Source organism: Leucoraja erinacea, chromosome 31 (assembly GCF_028641065.1).
Source record: "Leucoraja erinacea ecotype New England chromosome 31, Leri_hhj_1, whole genome shotgun sequence".
NCBI lineage: Eukaryota > Metazoa > Chordata > Chondrichthyes > Rajiformes > Rajidae > Leucoraja > Leucoraja erinaceus.
This window is the reverse complement of record NC_073407.1, coordinates 6,837,397-6,857,147: the sequence shown is the minus strand read 5'-3', so window position 1 is coordinate 6,857,147 and position 19,751 is coordinate 6,837,397. Positions and strand designations below refer to the sequence as shown.

At 44.2% G+C, this 19,751-nt stretch overlaps 1 protein-coding gene across 4 annotated transcripts in view; it reads right to left on the bottom strand.

The window, feature by feature from the left end:
- Positions 1–19,751, bottom strand: part of mapkap1 (MAPK associated protein 1) — a 244,578-nt gene that overhangs the window by 126,737 nt on the left and 98,090 nt on the right. For all 4 annotated transcript variants that reach the window (XM_055659816.1, XM_055659815.1, XM_055659817.1 and 1 more), the window contains one exon: positions 11,401–11,573. In XM_055659816.1, the coding sequence (XP_055515791.1) occupies positions 11,401–11,573 (173 nt within the window). The remainder of the gene's footprint in view (positions 1–11,400; positions 11,574–19,751) is intronic.

Below are 19,751 nucleotides of genomic sequence, written 5' to 3'. Positions count from 1 at the left end.
CGCTGTCAGAAGAACTCAAAACATTATTAGCACTATTTTGCTAATTTTTCCATGCAGTTTAATTTTCGCATGCATCACATAGGATTTACACCCACCAGTCTCCGCATCCAACACATCTTTCTCCCACATTTCCGCCATCCTCAACGTGATCCCACTTCTGGTCACATCTTCCCAACACTGCCCCTTTCAGCCTACCGCAGAGACCGCTCCCTCCACAACTCCCTGGTTCACTCATCCCATCCAAACCATCCCCTCCCCGGGTACTTCCTCTGCAACACCTGTTTCTATACCTCCTCCCTCACCTCCATCCAGGTACTCCGACAGTCCTTCCAGGCGAGTCAAAGATTCGCATACACCTCCGCTAAGCTCATCTACTACATTTGGTGCTCACAAATGTGACCTCCTTTACATCAGCATGGTGACTACATAGACTATGTGACTGCTTTGCCGAACACGTGCGCTCGGTCCACCAAGGCTTACTGGATCTCTGTTACTCATCATTTCAACTCCCCTTACCATTTCCATTCTGACCTCTGTCCGGGGCCTCCTCCATTCCAGGAGTGAGACTATATGCAAACTGGTGGAACCGCACCTCATATTCTGCTCAGCTACCTAACTCCCAAGGGTATGAACATTGAATTCTTCAATTTTAAGTAACTAACTTGCAAGCAACCACTCTTCCCTCCCCCCTTCCCTGTGCCCCACCTGGATGCACAACCATTTATTTCTTTTCCCTTTCATCTATATTCCTTCCTCTGGCTTCACAGTTCATGTCTTTTCTATCCTTACCTCTTTATCTCACACCTTTGTCTTTTCATATCTGGCCTTTGTCCAAGCATCTGCCTGTTTTCATCTATATCCTCCTGTCACTTGCTAGACTTTGTGCTGCCCCCATTCTCTTTCAGCTTTCTCACCTCTTCTACAATCAGTCTGAAGAAGGGTCCCGACCTGAAATGGCACCAATCCATGTTCTCCAGAGATGCTGCCTCACCCGCTGTGTTACTCTACCACTTTGTGTCTTTTAATAGTCTGGGTTTTATTTTCTAACATGTTAACATCCGAGATCTTGCTAAATGCCATGTGAAAACTCATACGGACCAGATCACACACACTTTCCTCATCACATTTTCAAAAAAATGCTGCAAGTGACTTTCCAAAACAAACCCACACTACCCAATCCTTCCCAGCACTGCTGAAGGGTCGTTGACATAAAACGCTAATTCTATCTGTCTTGCCACATAAGCAGTCAGGCTTCCCAAATATTTACAATATTTTCTTTGTTTTAGATTTCCAGCATCTGCCGTTCTTTTGATCTTTTAATACACATCATTTGTTTCCCAGGTCATAAAACAATCGACCCACTGGCAAAGCCTACGCTTCGCTCCGAAGCGCAACTTATTCGCTTGATAACAGACAGTTCTTGTCGGCAAGGCCATTAACATATTTGACCTCAAGAATGACCCCAGATGACCACAGATTGATTAAAACCAAACCAGTTCTAAGAGAGGTTGAAAGGAACAGTAAGAATGATTGATTATTCAATCAAATTGCATTTAAACATTGATTGCAATTGGATTAAGCATATCTGCAATATTCTAATAAGTGATATAAAACAAAAGAAGGCAAAATGGCATTGTAATGATACTGGATTTACACAGGCAAAAGGGCAACTTGCAGAGGTTTCTTTAAAATGTGTGTTTTAAAACAGTGAATCCCTATCAAGGGTGTGTAATCTCACAGTGAAGTGGGCAGGGAGTGCAGGGAAAGTTAATAGGATGGTGATGTAGGTATACAAGATTAAAGAGAATAGTTGAGGGTTTTACCAGTGAGAAAATTCAGGTGTTATTGGCATGTCTGTTGCTCACCTGAGATAGATCCAGCTTAGATGCAGCAGCCCATGAGGATTTAAGATGTGGGAGGGCATATTTGAATGAATTTGCACAAGTGATATAATTCCGTGTATGTGAATTAGGAGTGTGAGCAGGCTAACTATCTCTTTAAGCATGACCCAATTATAATTTTAACTCTACATTTTTGCATAACCAGAGTAAACTCTCTCCTCCTTGCTTATCACATACCTACTTGACTAAAAACCTTTCTACCATTTCAACCACCCTTTCAACCATTTCAACGAATTAAGTTTCAACAACTATTTCCAGTGAGAAAATGTCTTCTCATATCTCCAAAATTTGTGACACCATAATTCCAAAAGGTTCTGTATTTCGATCGAGTGGTGGCGCCATTGAGTGTGGCAGCCTCGCCAGCAGCTGTCCGTCCTGTCACCCTTCTTGTTATCTTTAATCTGTCTAAAAGTATGTCTTTGGGAGGTCTTTTAGTCTTTTTTATGTGGGGCGGGGGGGAGAGAAGGAGGAAACCGTTTCCCAGTCACTACCTGGTCAAGGATGCGCCTTTACTCCGAGCCGCATCTTCACTCCCCCCCCTCAGCCTACCATCTGGATTGGAGCGGCCTTTCCTGCCAGAGCTTCAGCAGCTGTGCAACACTTGGATTCCATCGCGGAGCAAGCGATGCCTTACTGGGAATCGCCGTGTTGGAGCTCCGGAGGGCCTGCCAACTTTAACACCGTGGAGCTGTGGTCTGCGGAGCTAACAGCCACGGGCGGCGCTGACTTTAACATCGCGGAAGCGTGAGATCTTTTGCCGAGGATCGCCAGTGCTGAATCTCCGCCCAGCTCGGGCTGTGGACTTCGGGAACCGCGGTCTCCGGCAAGATGTGGCCGATTCGGAACTCCAAGCCGCTGAGAGTGTTCTTCCGTTCCGACGCTTCGTTCATCCTGGCGAGAGGGCCTGAAACTTTGGGCCCGCCGTTGCTGCGACTGCGAAGGGCTCAAAGACACCCCGACCACGGGTGAACAAGAGGAAGATGTCTGAACTTTATTGCCTTTCCTCACAATGGGTAACGTTGTTCATATCAAATTCTATAGTGTTGTGTTCATTTTATTTTATTTGTGAGCAGCATGGTAACTCAAATTTCACTGCACCAATTGGTGTATGTGACAATAAATATAACTTGAACTTGATTTCCAAGTAAAAGGAAACATCCTCAGGACATAACCTCTTCAGATGTTGTGTTTGAATAAGTTTCCTCTCAATCTAAAAACTCCAGCAGATACAAGATCAGGCCACCCAATCTTTCCACACTATACCATTAGCTCTATTAGTCTTATCAACGTCTTATCAACGCACTGTGACCTAGTCGCAACTTATTAACCAGGAGACCAATGATGGTCACAGCAGGGCCTGCAACATACACTGATTCTCTCTCCAGATGCTGCCTGATCTGTTAAGTGTTTCTGGCACTTTCTATTTTTTTTTACTGTACATGTTATCCCAGGTGTGATCTCAAAAATGCTCTATGCACCTTAAGCAGAATGTTTCTACTTTGTCTATCAGAAACAACCGATAACATGGGACATTTCCCAATATCCTGCTGCAATTGTATAGTTACCTTCTGTGAATTAAATACAAGGCCACACGGATCCCTCCACAGCTCAGCACGCTTTTAAACAATATATGAGCAACCCTAAAAAGTGACTCAAGGAATATTTAATTTTAACATTTTCAAATCTGCATGAGGGGTTGAGGAAAACAGTTCCAATGAGATTAGGTATATTAATTCCACAATATATGGTGCTGTCCAACTCACTACCCCATTGTGGTCATTGGCCTGTCTATGGAATCGATGCGCTTCAATACCAGGAACTATGTTCTGCACCCTGAATCTTTCCCTTATTCATCATCGTTGAAAACATTAGCGACGCAGTGGTGCTGGTTTCCAAATGGGAACAATGACTGACGCACCACGCATCCCTGTCATTCAGTTCCTGCGGACTTCCACCGCTGGAAGTATAGGATTTTGGTGTGTGCTCTAAATCATCATCCCTTACAATGCTATATACGACAGTGATCGCAACTTCTACTGAAGTGTGGATGGGCCTTGGCTCATTAGAAACTCTTCGCCCTTTGACGGGTTTTGGTCCTGCTGGGGGTCCACAGCCCCCTCCTCACCTGGCAAACCAGGTGGGGGAGACGGTTTAGTCACCGACTATCTGACCAAGGAGCAGGTAGCATGGGATTACTTGGTACCCGTGGTGGGGGGGGGGGGGGGACTCCCCCCCGACCTGACCATAAGGTGTATCTATTGCTCGGATTTGACGATTGTATTTATGTATAGCATATCTGATCAGTTAGGTTAGCATGCAAAACAAAGTTTTTCACTGTACCTCTGCACACGTGACAATAGATATGATGAAGATTTATAAATTGAGGTACTGTTGAATGAGGAGTCAATGCAGACCAGCTAGAGTGACTGGTGAACAGGAGGGCAATGATTCAGGTGGACGCAAGACTACAGAAGGTGCTGTCAGCTGAAGAACAGCTAGGAACTTGTACATCCAATTCTCTATCATTGAAGTACAATGACTGTAATCATTCACAAGATCAAGATGATTTGGACCATTTGTACGTTTTGGGGACAATCTCACTGCAAATGTAAATGTTGGGAGAACACATTCAACCACGAGCCTTATTGTTACATATTATGTCTGTCTTTGGATGGTCCTGATTCAATCAACTGAAACCACTGATTCTTCTCCATTGTCAGAGAATTTAGTTAAGAGGAAGAAATCTTTTCAAACACACCACAAAATGAGCAAGAATAATGTGGAGCTGACAGGGTGAGGTAGCTTGATGATCAGAAACACGAATAAGGACTGCGTTTTTTTTCAAAAGGAGAAAGTGAAAAGGGTCATCGCAGGAACGACTGTATAGAAAACAGCATTTTTATACATTACAGATGTTAAACAACAAAGCTTTGCAAATCTAATTTTGATAATTTGTGACAGAATGCAAGGAAAACAAAAGGAATCATGTCACAGCAGACTATAATCAATAGCTTGGCGCATTTCAGCTATCACGAGCTGCAAAACCATGGGAAATTTTAAAATTCCTTATTCCCTTTGGAAGTGTTATAAGACATGTCAGAAGACAATTAAATAAATTACTTTACATTAACAACATAAGAAATATCAACATCCAAGGACACACTTTCTCATTTTGAAGTCTTGTCCTGAAGCCACATATCAAAAGAGATAGAATTCATATCAGAGAATGAACTATTTTAACAATAACAGTGCTGTCTTTACTACCAATAAGCAATGTCAACTAGCCCAGTTACAATTCTGAGAAATGCATCTTTCCCATCACATTATTCTACACGACTGACTGCGCCCAAAGGATATTATCAGCAGGAGAAACCAAAACAAAATTAGACCTCATTCTCATCTCACCAAGCTCCTTCCCACATAAATGCATCTGCCTTTTACAATACTGGTAGGAATGACCATCACATTGGGTATGTGAAGACATAGTATCATTTTCACGGTTGTCACCCTCCCTTGTGACATTTTGCACTACGAGCATGGCAGATACAAACAACCCAAAATCAGATCCAGCACATCAAAACCAGGCAGTTTTGTACCTCAGTGCCCCAACCCCATATATCCCACTTCTTTCTGTTATCCAAGATCCACAAATTAGACTATCCTGGTAGCCACACAATTCTTCCTACTCTTGCCCCACCAAACTGGTCTCTTCATTCCTCAGCTCCAACCTGTCTTCCCTTATCCAGTTCTTTCCTACCTACATCTGGGACACTTTGCATGCCTGCCACCTTTTTGGCAATTGCCTTCAAAACCTTATCATCATTCTAGATGTCCACTTTTTACACACCTCCATCCCCCATGAGGAAGATGCCAAACCCCTCCACTTCTTTCTGCAACAAAGGTCCAACCAGATCTCCTCCACCATCATACTCTTCTGCCTGGCAGAACTTGTTCTCAATTACTTGTCTTTTGATTTCTCTCACTTCTTACACATCCAGGCAGTCATATTGGCCATCGCTCCCTCTGCCTTTTTGTTGGCTGTGTGCCAAATCTGATACAACTCCCCAACTTTCTTCAATACATTGGACTGTGTTGGTACAGGACTCGGCAATTTGATCACCTTTGCTAACAACTTGCACCCTCTACTCAAATTCAAAAGTAATCTCCTTTGTCCCTGAACATTCGCATTGCTGAATCAGGCCAAGATGCAACCTTTCAATATGCTCTCTACCCTACACCTGTAGAGGTTCACGAGTATTCATCGACGTTCCAAATCTCCTCAATCTTCTTTGGAAGTAGGGGTGATGATGAGCTTTTCCTTACGATTGCATCAATGTGCTGGGCCGGGGATGTAAGCAAAAGCCTTCACGTGGCGCATCCCGGGCAATGCTGATGACAGAAACTGTACCACAGTGACTGACTGAAGTAGCCAATTCTGCAACCACCGTCAACCGTCACTGACCGGCCAGAAAGACGTGATATGGAAGATGGCCAGACATGAGGAAGAAGAATGTGCTGGGCCCAGGATAGATCTTAAGAGATATACATGCCCATAAATTGTTGATTCTCTCCACTGCCAAACCATTGGTGAAGACAGTTCATGGGTCCGCGGCCTTACTCTTCTAAAATCATCAATCAGCTTCTTGGTCTTGCTGACGCTTAGTACAAGGTTACTGTTACGGCATGATCCAATTCGATTATCAATCTCCCTCCAATACTCTGACTTATCATTACCCAGAATCAACCAGAATTGATCCATCGACGGTGGTCACCTCCATTACCAATTCATTTGGAACGTTCCTTTTCTGGATGTGGCATCTCCATCTCAAGAAACAAACTTACTAATGACATTTAGTATAAACCCAACTACTCCCACATCTACCTCGACTACACCTCTTCCCACCTTGTCTTCAAGGATATCATCCTTTTCTTCCAGTTTCTCTATTTTCAATCACGATGTTGCTGGATTTGTCACGTTCCTCCAGACGTTGCTTTTTTTTCCTCCACATTCCAGCATCGGCTGTTCCTTCCTTCATTCCCAGGCGGATATTGTGGCAATTAGTACCAAAACTCCCTTCACCACAATCTGTAAATGGCAAAGAGGATCTGCCATTTAGCGCAGCCTGAAGCTGCCCACCCAGGACCAGATGCAAGGTAGACAAAAATATTATGCCCTAGACAGAGCTAAGAAATGTAACAATCCACAGATTAAATCAAAGATCCGGTCACAAATGGCGAGAGGTGATGAAAAACATGACAAATGTCACCCAATGACAAACCAAATATGATAAATGCTACACAATGACGACGCATGTGTGAGAAAGCCAAAATGAAGTGTATGCCATCATATTCAGGCAAGAATGTCAAGTAGATAATGGTGGGTCGGCACAGTGTTGCAGACGTAGAGTTGCTACTTTGCAACGCCAGAGACCCGGGTTCCATCCTGACCACAGGTTCTGTCTGTACGGAGTTTGTATGTTCTTCATGTGACTGCGTGGGTTTTCTTGGGGTCTCTGGTTTCCTCCCACATTCCAAAGGCAAACAGGTTTGTAGGTTTGAAGAAGGGTTTCGACCCGAAACATTGCCTATTTCCTTCGCTCCATAGATGCTGCTTCACCCGCTGAGTTTCTCCTGCAATTTTGTCTACCTTCAGGTTTGTAGGTTAATTAGCTTATGTTAATTATTGTCGTATCATCATATACTTATTAAAAGTCTGATCTTGTATGTGTGTATGTGTTTTTACATCTTCGCGTAAAAACTACATGGTAACGATAATATTTACATATTCCGGTTGACATTTTTCCCGTCGAGTCCAAAATCACCTTATCTGAAAATGTCATACTTTATTTCTCGACTTATTACTGAAAATGTTTAAAAATATCAAAAGACTATTAAACGAGCAGCTCTCGGTAATGGCGTCACAATGGGTCTGCTCAGCGCCCTCTCCCACACAGGAGTGACGTTTCACACACAGAATATTCCACAGCTTCCAGTCAGGTCAGGGGGAGGGCAGCAATTCCAGAACATTCTTCAAATGCTTCACCACCTCCCCAACGGTCATTCTCACGTTGCAAACGTTGCTTCATGCTCACTTCCACATCTTTAAAGCCAAGACTTTGCAATTTTTGTATTTTTGAAATTAACATTGCTTTTATTGTTCCTAAAAGACGGTTTTTCACTTCATTGTACTCATTTCTTTACAATTTAAAAAGTTTAACTACACGTTTTTTTACTTCGTGATTTTTGACAGATTTTTGACAGCTTTCAAAATACTTTGTTGTTGATTTATATTTGTGCTGACTGTTTCAATCATACTTCGAAAATTTTAATACATTAACGTTGCTTTTATTGTTCTCAAAAGACAGCCCGGTTTTTCACTTAATTGTACTAATCCTTAAAGGTAACATTTATTATCAAAGACTTGGCGGCTTTTTACTTCGCGATTTTTCAAAAGACACAGAAAGAATGGGCCCGGAGATGAAGTTGGGCCCTCGCTGTCATCTGGTCGACGCCCGCCCGTACTCCCTCGAGTCCATGTCCACCCCCAGCCTCCCAGGTCCTGCTCTACGACCTGGCTAGGTGCTACCTCAACCGCCTCCCCCTCCACCCCTCCCTCCCTAAGGAGTGGTGAGTATTGGGACCTATGGGCGAGTGGTGGAGTATTGCGTTCTGGAACCAGACCTCCCGTGACACCGTGCACCCCCCCCCTCTCTACCCACCTCACCCTCTCCCTCTCTCCCCCTCTCCCTCTCCAGCCGCGCCTGCGCAGTTGGCGGCTTTGAATTGAATTGAATTGAATTGAATTGAATTGAATTTCCTTTATTGTCATTCAGACCTTACGGTCTGAACGAAATTTTGTGCCTGCAGTCATACATACAATGATACAATAATAACAACAATAAACACAAATTAACTTCCACCACAGTGAGTCCTCCAAACACCTCCTCACTGTGGTGGAGGCAAAAATCTTAGGGTTGCAGTCTCTCCCTCTGCTCCCTCTGCGCTGAGGCGATTCCCCACCGGGCGATGGTATAAACAGTCCCGCAGCTCACCGAACCCCGGGAACGGGCCGGTTCAAACACTGCGGCCCGGGGTGGTCGAAGCCGCCGCACCTCCAGTCCAGCACACGCAGCCGCCGGCCCGCGGCTGAACCCAGGACTCTGGACACCGCCGCCAGAACGTCGTCCCAGCCACCGGAGCACCGTCCCAGCCCCCGGACCGGATCGCCCTCACGTGAGTACCGTTCCACCCTCAGGCTGGGCCACTCCGACGGGAGTGCCGTTCCTCCCTCGGGCTGGGCCACTCCAGCGGGAGTGCCGTTCCTCCCTCGGGCTGGGCCACTCCAGCGGGAGTGCCGTTCCTCCCTCGGGCTGGGCCACTCCAGCGGGAGTGCCGTTCCACCCTCGGGCTGGGCCACTCCGACGGGAGTGCCGTTCCTCCCTCGGGCTGGGCCACTCCGACGGGAGTGCCGTTCCTCCCTCGGGCTGGGCCACTCCGACGGGAGTGCCGTTCCTCCCTCGGGCTGGGCCACTCCAGCGGGAGTGCCGTTCCTCCCTCGGGCTGGGCCACTCCAGCGGGAGTGCCGTTCCTCCCTCGGGCTGGGCCACTCCGACGGGAGTGCCGTTCCTCCCTCGGGCTGGGCCACTCCAGCCCCTCACCATGCCGCTCTCACGGGAGCACCGTTCCATCCCGGGCTGGGCCGGGAGCGAGCCCAGGACGAGTCCTGTCAGCTGCCTCCAGAGTCCCGAGGTCGCCGGCTCCGCTAGGCCTCAGCGTAGACGGAGGCAAAGAAGGGGGATACGACAAAAGGTCGTATTCCCCCGAAGGGAGTGACAGCAGCCCCCGTTTCACCCCCCACCCCCCTCCCCACATAAACACAGCCTAAAAACCAAAAACATAACTACACAAAACGAAAAAAACAACACAAAAAAGTAAAAGACAAACGGACTGCAGGCGAGCCGCAGCCGTTCCCAGCGCCGCCACTTCCGGAAAACCCGAGTGGATAGGGCATGGAATGGAGTAAAAGGAGCGAATGAATAATATTAATATATCGGTGGGGGGGGGGGTGGGGTTAGTTTGTTTGTGTGACGCTGCAGATCCCCCCCCCTCCCCGGCAACTGCTCTAACGGGTCCCCCTTGGTCTAGTAAAGTATAAAATTGTAAATTGTTCCTAGTGTGTAATATAGTGTATCAGAGAGAGCTGGTCGACACAGGCTCTGTGGGCCGAAGGACCCGTTTCCACGCTGTATGTCTGAAGGCTAAAGTCTAAATGGACATCAGCCTGCTCCAATCTCCACAGAAGCCCATCATCCAACAATTCTCTTGAGCTGATTTCAACCAATGCTCCAGTAAACGTGAAAGCCAAGGCCATGGGCATAAACAATCTCCAGCCGCAATATTAAAGGCTGCCTCTCATGAATTAATCTCTTGCCTGAGAAAAAACCCTCCATTCTACTGGAAAAGCAGAACTAGTCATCCACACAACAAACATTGAAATTAGTAGCAGGCCATTCAGCCTACTTCACCAGTCCATATGACCGTGGCTTATCATTGAAAATCAGTACCTCATCCTGCTTTCTTCCCCTCTGCCTTGATCTCGTTGAACTCACATTTTCCATTTTGTGCAAATTAAGCCTTTATTCATGCTTTGGCATCTCTGATTATTTCAATCCCCTCCTTTAGATGGAGTACAATCAACCGGATTTCAATAAATTCTGACTTGCCTGTAAGTCATTGGGTTCTGCTCGTCTATCATCCCATTGTATATTAGTTCCTATGACAAGGCAATAGATTTTAAACACGTGTTGTCATGTTCAAAATCACACAGGGCGGTAGAGAGGCACAGCTGGCAATGCTGCTGCCTCACAACGCCGGAGACCCAGGCTCAATCCTGACATTAGGTGCTCTCTGTTCGGAGTTTGTATGTTCTCTATGATTCCATGCGTTTCCTCCGGGTGCTCTGGTATCCTCACACATCGCAAAAATGTGCATGTGTGTAAGTCAATTGGCCTCTAAAAACGACCCCTTATGTGTAGGAAATGGACGAGGAAGTGGAATAACATGAAATTAGTGTGAATGGGTGATCGATGGTCAGTGTGGACACAGTGGGCTGAAGGACCTATATCCATATTGTATTTCCAAAACTAATACTCTAAAACTAAGCACCGATTGGAGTGGGAGATTGCAACCTTCACGTGGTCCGCCCTGTTTCAACGAATGCAATCAACCTGGTGTGCACGCCATACGCAAGAAGAATAAGAAGAAGAACCAATTGTATTCCAGCCAATCTCTACAACATCCTGCAACTCTGTTAAGCTTCCTACATTTTAAAGCTCTGATTGTTGATATTGCACATCTTCCACTGTGCTTTGCTGGACGATAACTGTTGACATCTTTGCCAAGCCAAGGACCACCTGCAGATTCCACTGTGGAGCAAGACATGATAACAAAAGGGAAGAGGAACACATTCAGCCGAAAGAAAATAAGGTGATTTAATTACTTCAGCTTGGGTTCACGTCCTTCACTGGTGTACTGCCAGCACAGCAAGCCAATCAGATCCTGAACTCTTGCATTTGCCATTGTCACCACAGTCATTGGCTGCATCTTGTCTTGGCTTGTCTGCATGGGGAGGTAGACATCAATATTTTTGGTTGCTGTGGTACCAATGTGGCCCTGTGAGAGGGGAAAAATAAAAAAGAGGTCAAATGAGAAATATTCATTTGTGAGTACACTTTGTATAAACACTTATTCTGAATGTCAATGAGCTGACTACAATGGGTGTACCTCAACTTACACCTAAACCAGAACAACAGAATACATTGTTTATCATAGCCACAAGAATAAAATAAATAACTGTTGCATTTTGGCCCTATGGCAAGCTTGTGGGTTATTTAACTCAACACCATTTTTCTCTACTATGTCCAGAAACCCATCGCCATCCATTTTGGATTTACTCAATGGCTGAGCCTCCACTTCCCTCTGGGGTAAATAATTCCAGACAGTCTGCTGCTCATTGTGAGAGAAATTCTCCTTACTTCAGTCCTAAATGGCCTTCCTCATTCTGAGGCTTGTTTGGCATGTCTCTGGAAGGAAACATTCTCTTGCATCGGGCACAATGTTCAGTGTTTCTCACTGATCACTCTTCACTGTTTCAATGAGCTCCTCTTCTTCTACAGAGAATATAGTCTGATGCATCTCTCATGTTGCAAACTCACCACCCCTGCCACCAGTCCAGTGAACCTTAGCTGCACCCACTCTACAGCAAGAATCCCTTTTTGAACACTGCTTCACTGGGTGCCATCTCACCAAGTCCCTGTCTCCTTTCAAAAATACATCTTTCATTTGGCCCCAAATGTTCTCTCAATTAAGGTGGACAGGTCATTTTGGATGCACCTGCAAGTTGGTTTCCAGTGATATATGTACCATGACTCTTTGAATATCAAAAATTACCAATTATTAGTTTCTGTTTTATGCACTGAAATTATTAACTTCACATTCTGCCATGTTAGATTGTGTCGACCAGTTTCTTGCCCAAAGATGGTCCAAATTCCCGTGAAGCTTTCGACTCCCTACTTTCCATCTCATTTTAAGTGCGGTTTAGCACCAAATCTTCCAAACGTATAAATGGTAAATAGTTGGGGCACCAAGTATCAATTACTGCAGTACCCCACTAATCACAGCTTGCCAATTGGAGAACATTAAATAATTGATCTCATTAAATGCTTCAGTAAGCTTAGGGTCTACACCTACACCAAATGCACATACAATCAAAGCAAATATATAACACTGGAAATGTTCAACAGGTGAAACAGCATCCACAGCGAGAGGCATCAGTGTGTTTCAGGTTGATTATCTTTCAACAGAATTGTGACGACAAAGTTAAGAATGGGACAGAAAAACAGCAGGGAGCAGAGTTGAGAACAAGGGCAGGTTTCTAATAGGCGAGAAGACAATAAATTAAATGACAATAGAGGGTGATAACGCAACCTAACAAAATCCAAAAATCTAAAACTGCAAAATTGTAAATGATCTTTTAATCAATTTCAAGATTACATCACATGCAACTATTGGATTTTGTCATTAACCAGGAAGACACCACATTAAAATGATATATAAATAAAGCAGCAAGATCAATCACTGCAGTGCAGGGAATCTTTTTCACCAAATGAAAATACATTTTAATTGAGTTCAGAGTCTAGATTTTCTAATCAGTTATTTTAATACCAGCAGGAACATTTAAAATAAATGTTCTGCTTAACAAGGCACGTAAATGGGATACTCCCACCAATATAATAATGCCAATCAGAAGATCTAGTTTCAAGAGCCACACTTCAAAGTAAGTATTAAAAAGGGCATTCTGACCTCCACCTGAAAGAAAACCAACACACAATCAGTCAGGTACATGACTTAACAAGACAAGTGAGAATGTCAGGTTCAAGCAATGTATATTTGCAATTTAAGAGCATAATAGTATATTGTATTTTTAATGTTGTAGGGGTCATAAACACACTCACCCCACCCCATTGCTATCAACCATCAATAGCAGTTTTAAGCAGCTTTGATGGGTGATAATAATTGTCAGAGTCTAAAAGAGGTTCATACAGAACAGAATTGCACATATGCACCCGCATGTCCAATTGTGCTTGCGTGTGTATTTGGTACAGTTTTCCAAAATATGTCAATTGCCTTGCCATTTCTCCATGACGTTGATGATTTTTCTTTTCAACTGATTATCTAAATCTCTAACCAAAAAGTAATATTGAATCCAGTTCCATCTTCATTCCACACATAAGATTCTAAATTGTAGTAATCCACTGCATATTGAGAATACCCTCATGTTGGCCATGGTTAACTCAGGGGAATTTGATGAATAAAACATGCACAAACAGCAGGCATGATCACCAATTGGAGAATCAGCCACAAGAGACGGCCCCTCCAACAGTATTTCAGTGTGCTTTCCAGCTCCACATTAATTCACCATCATAATTTATCTGGAGTTTTTGGAAGTCATATATGCATCATTCTCATAGACAGAGGAAATGTGCGGCTTTTTTTTTGCCAGAGCTTTCTCGTGAGATAGTAATTGACTTCAGGAAGCGAAGTGGTACACATACGCCAGTTTGCGTTCACAGCGCCGAAGTAGAAATGGTTGAAAACGTCAAATTCCTTGGAGTAAATATCACCAACAACTTCTCCTGGACCACCCACTTTGAATCAACGACCAAGAAAGCACACCAACCTTAGAAGCCTTCGGAAGTTCGGCATCCCCCCAACAACTCTCACCAACTTCTACACTTGTGCTGTAGAAAGCATTTTATCAGGATGCATCAACAGCTTGGTTTGGGAACAGTTCTATCCAAGACTGCAAGAGATTGTAGCAAATTGTGGACGCAGCCTAGGCCATTACATAAAAAAACCTTCCTTTCATCGACTCCATTTATACCTCACATAGAAACATAGAAAATAGGTGCAGGAGTAGGCCATTTATCCCTTCGAGCCTGCACCGCCATTCAATATGATCATGGCTGATCATCCAACTCAGTATCCTGTACCTGCCTTCTCTCCATACCCCCTTATCCCTTTAGCCACAAGGGCCACATCAAACTCCCTCTTAAATATAGCCAATGAACTGGCCTCAACTACCTTCTGTGGCAGAGAATTCCAGAGATTCACCACCTTCTGTGTGAAAAATGTTTTTCTCATCTCGGTCCTAAAAGATTTCCCCCTTATCCTTAAATTGTGACCCCTTGTTCTGGACTTCCCAACATCGGGAACAATCTTCCTGCATCTAGCCTGTCCAACCCCTTAAGAATTTTGTAAGTTTCTATAAGATCCCCCCTCAATCTTCTAAATTCTAGCGAGTACAAGCCGAGTCTATCCAGTCTGTCTTCATATGAAAGTCCTGCCATCCCAGGAATCAACCTGGTGAACCTTCTCTCTACTGCCTCTCTAATGGCAAGAATGTCTTTCCTCAGATTAGGAGACCAAAACTGTATGCAATACTCCAGGTGTGGTCTCACCAAGGCCCTGTACAACTGCAGTAGAACCTCCCTGCTCCTATACTCAAATCCTTTTGCTATGAATGCTAACATACTATTTGCTTTCTTCACTGCCTGCTGCACATGCTTGCCTACTTTCAATGATTGGTGTACTATGAAACCCAGGTCTCGTTGCATCTACCCTTTTCCTCATCGGCCACCATTCAAATAATAGTCTACTTTCCTGTTTTTGCCACCAAAGTGGATAACCTCACATTTAGCCACATTATACTGCATCTGCCATGCATTTGCCCACTCACCCAGTCTATCCAAGTACCTTGCAGCCTCCTAGCATCCTCCTCACAGCTAACACTGCCCCCCAGCTTTGTGTCATCAGCAAACTTGGAGATGTTGCATTCCAATTCCTTTGTCCAAATCATTAATATATATTGTAAATAGCTGGGGTCCCAGCACTGAGCCTTGCGGTACCCAACTAGTCACTGCCTGCCATTCTGAAAAGGACCCGTTTACTCCTACTCTTTGCTTCCTGTCTGCCAGCTAGTTCTCTATCCACATCAATACTGAACCCCCAATACCGTGTGCTTTAAGTTTGTATACTAATCTCTTATGTGGGACCTTGTCGAAAGCCTTCTGAAAGTCCAGATATAACACATCCACTGGTTCTCCCTTATCCACTCTACCAGTTACATCCTCGAAAAATTCTATAAGATTCGTCAGACATGATTTACCTTTCATAAATCCATGCTGACTTTGTCCAATGATTTCACCACTTTCCAAATGTGCTGCTATCCCATCTTTAATAACTGACTCTAACAGTTTCCCCACTACCGATGTTAGACTAACTGGTCTGTAATTCCCTGTTTTCTCTCTCCCTTTTTAAAACGTGGGATTACATTAGCTACCCTCCAATCCTCAGGAACTACTCCAGAAAAATTTTGAAAAATCACTAATGCATCCACTATTTCTGCGGCTACTTCCTTAAGTACTCTGGGATGCAGCCTATCTGGCCCTGGGGATTTATCGGCCTTTAATCCATTCAATTTACCTAACACCACTTCCCGGCTACCCTGGATTTCACTCAGTTCCTCCATCTCATTTGACCCCCGGTCCCCTGCTATTTCTGGCAGATTCTTTATGTCTTCCTTAGTGAAGACAGAACCAAAGTAGTTATTCAATTGGTCTGCCATGTCTTTGTGCCCCATGATCAATTCACTAGTTTCTGACTGCAATGGACCTACATTTGTTTTAACTAATCTTTTTCTCTTCACATATCTATAAAAACTTTAGCAGTCAGTTTTTATGTTCCCTGCCAGTTTTCTTTCATAATCTATTTTCCCTTTCCTAATTAAGCCCTTTGTCCTCCTCTGCTGGACTCTGAATTTCTCCCAGTCCTCTGGTAGGCTGCTTTTTCTGGCTAATTTGTATGCTTCATCTTTTGCTTTGATACTATCCCTGATTTCCCTTGTTATCCACGGATGCACTACCTTCCCTGATTTATTCTTTTGCCAAACTGGGATGAACAATTGTTGTAGTTCATCCATGCAGTCTTTAAATGCCTTCCATTGCATATCCACTGTCAACCCTTTAAGAATCAATTGCCAGTCTATGTTGGCCAATTCACGTCTCATACCCTCAAAGTCACCTTTCTTTAAGTTCAGGACCCTTGATTCTGAATTAACAATGTCACTCTCCAACCTAATGAAGAACTCAACCATATTATGGTCACTCTTGCCCAAGGGGCCACGCACAACAAGATTGCTAACTAACCCTTCCTCATTACTCAATACCCAGTCTAGAATAGCCTGCTCTCTCTTTGGTTCCTCTAAATGTTGGTTTAGAAAACTATCCAAGAAATCCTCTTCCTCAGCGCCCTTGCCAATTTGATTCACCCAATCTATATGTAGATTGAAGTCACCCATTATAACTGCTTTACCTTTGTTGCACGCATTTCTAATTTCCTGTTTGATGCCATCCCCAACTCCACTACTACTATTAGGTGGCCTGTACACAACTCCCACTAGCGTTTTCTGCCCCTTAGTGTTTTGCAGCTCTACCCATATCGATTCCACATCCTCCAAGCTAATGTCCTTCCTTTTTATTGCGTTAATCTCCTCTCTAGCCAGCAACGCTACCCCACCTCCTTTTCCTTTCTGTCTATCCCTCCTGAATATTGAATATCCCTGGATGTTCAGCTCCCAGCCTTGGTCACCCTGGAGCCATGTCTCCGTGATCCCAACTCTATCATAGTCATTAATAGCTATCTGCACATTCAACTCATCCACCTTATTACGAATGCTCCTTGCATTGAGACACAAAGCCTTCAGGCTTGTTTTTAAAAACATTCTTACCCCTTATACAATTATGTTGAAAAGTGGCCCTTTTTGATTTTTGCCCTGGATTTGTCTGCCTACCACTTTTACTTTTCACCTTGCTACCTATTGCTTCTACCCTCATTTTACACCCCTCTGTCTCTCCACTCACACATTTAAGAAACTCTTTCCCTTTAACTCCATCCTCGACTATCCCATTTGACACCCCACCCCCCTTATTCAGTTTAAACCACCCGTGTAGCAGTGGCAAACATGCCTGCCAGAATGCTGGTCCTCCACCTGTTAAGATGCAATCCGACCCTTTTGTACTGTTCCCCCTTACTCCAAAACAGATCCCAGTGATCTAAGAATCTAAATCCCTGCCCCGTGCACCAGTTGCTCAGCCACACGTTCAGGTCCCGTATCTCCCTGTTCCTGCTCTCGCCAGCACGAGGAATTGGAAGCAAACCAGAGATAACAACCCTGGAGGTCCTGCTTTTCAGCATTTTTCCGAAAGTCACGCTGCAGAATATTGATCCCCTTCTTTCCGACATCGTTTGTGCCGACATGCACTACCACTATTCACCTTCGCCCTTGAGGATTTTCTGCACTCTGTCCGTGACATCCTGGATCCTGGCACCAGGAAGGCAGCACACCATCCTCGAATCCCGTCTGTTGCTGCAGAAACCCCAGTCTGTACCACTCACAATGGAGTCTCCCACTATAAAACTCACGCTGCGTAGGCAAGGCCAGCAGCATAATCAAGGATGAGTCGCACCCTGCCACTCCCTCTTCTCCTCCTTCCCCCCCCCCCCCCCCCCCATTAGCCAAAAGGTATATAGAAATGTGAAAACGCACACCTTCACTTTCAGCGACAGTTTATACCCAGCTGTTATCAGGCAACTGAACCATCCTACACAAATAGAGAGCAGTCCAGAACTACAACCAAACCCATCGGTGACCTTCGGACTATTTTTGATCGGGCTTTACTGGTTTTATCTTGCACTAAATGTTATTCCCTTATCATGTATCTATACACTGTGAATGGCTCAATTGTAATCATGTATGATCTTTCCGCTGACTGGTTAGCACACAACAAAAACTTTTCACTGTACCTCGGTACACATGACAATAAACTAAACTGATGTTCAGTTCAGCCAGGTAGATAATGCTCCCCCCCCACAACTGTTTTCTCCTGTAGAGGGACACGTCTCTCCTATGAACCTCTCCGACGGCCCAAAATCTCCATTAAAAAAACAGAGCTATAGGGGAAAGAAATGAACCATATTACTGCTCAGCGCATCTAATCAAATGAAGTTTGAGTGGACCACAGGGTGCTTCCAATGCAGAAAGATAAAATCAGGTTAAAGAAAACACTGCAGCATGGAAGTCTAATGTTTCAGAACACTGCAGATATTTCCAAGAGGTACTTTAAACATAATCTGTAAAACAGTTGCCACATTTACTCATCACTGTTAACATAACAGCCATTTTTTAACATCTGAAATACTAAGTGAAACAATCGTCTGCACTCAACAGTATCTACATGATAGTGGACGCATGCTGCTTATTGTCTCATACACCATTTGATGACCGAGTAAATTAGATGCGACTCCTTGTACACTGCACAGTATAGTAGACAATTGTTAATATTTTAAATTAGCATTGCACTGCTCCACATATTCAAAGCACCAAAAACAACGCAATTTCGGAAATGTTAATACTTTCAAATTGTTGATCTGTGAATTTACTAAAATACGATATTTTTGAATGATGAATTACAAGGCAACATCTTTCACTCAGGGCCATTCAAAATCATTACAAAAGTCAATGTAATGTCTATTTTGGGGAAACAGAGTATCACTTTGGGAGGTAGAAACTCAGTGGGTGAGGCAGCATCTATGGAGCGAATGAATAGGTTAGTTTTCAGGTCGAGACCTTTCTTCAGACTGATGATTTTTCGATTTTTCCAGCATCTGCAGTTCTTTCTTAAACATCACTTTGGGGGTATCCGTGTCAGTTATCACACGAGGCAGAGGTAAAGGTCTTGTCATATAGCCTTTGGCCCACTGTTTTAATGACAGCCTCTGAAGAAATCCTTGTCAAATGTTGCCATTGCTTTAATGGCCACCGTGACAACCGTAAGACTATATTCACTACTGAATTGCGTTGCCTATTTCCTTCGCTCCATAGATGCTGCTGCACCCGCTGAGTTTCTCCAGCATTTTTGTGTACCTTTGTTCATTAAGGCTGGTCAATTCTGGAAACTTCAAACCAGTGGTCAGGATAATTTCAATCTATTTCCTATTTAGTATTATTTGAGGTCCATGGACCCACAACATAAAATGGGATCCCCCAAATCACAAGAGCAAATTTGAGTTATTTATTAAAAGAAGTGTCCAGTGAATAAAGTTCCCACTATGGCTGTATTGTAGATAATCCATACAGTGCCACAGTGTCGTGGTCGGGGGGCTTGTGTGTCTCAGTGACCCCTAGAGCTATGCCAGCGGGAGATTCGTCTCCTAGTTAGGGTCTCCCATGCT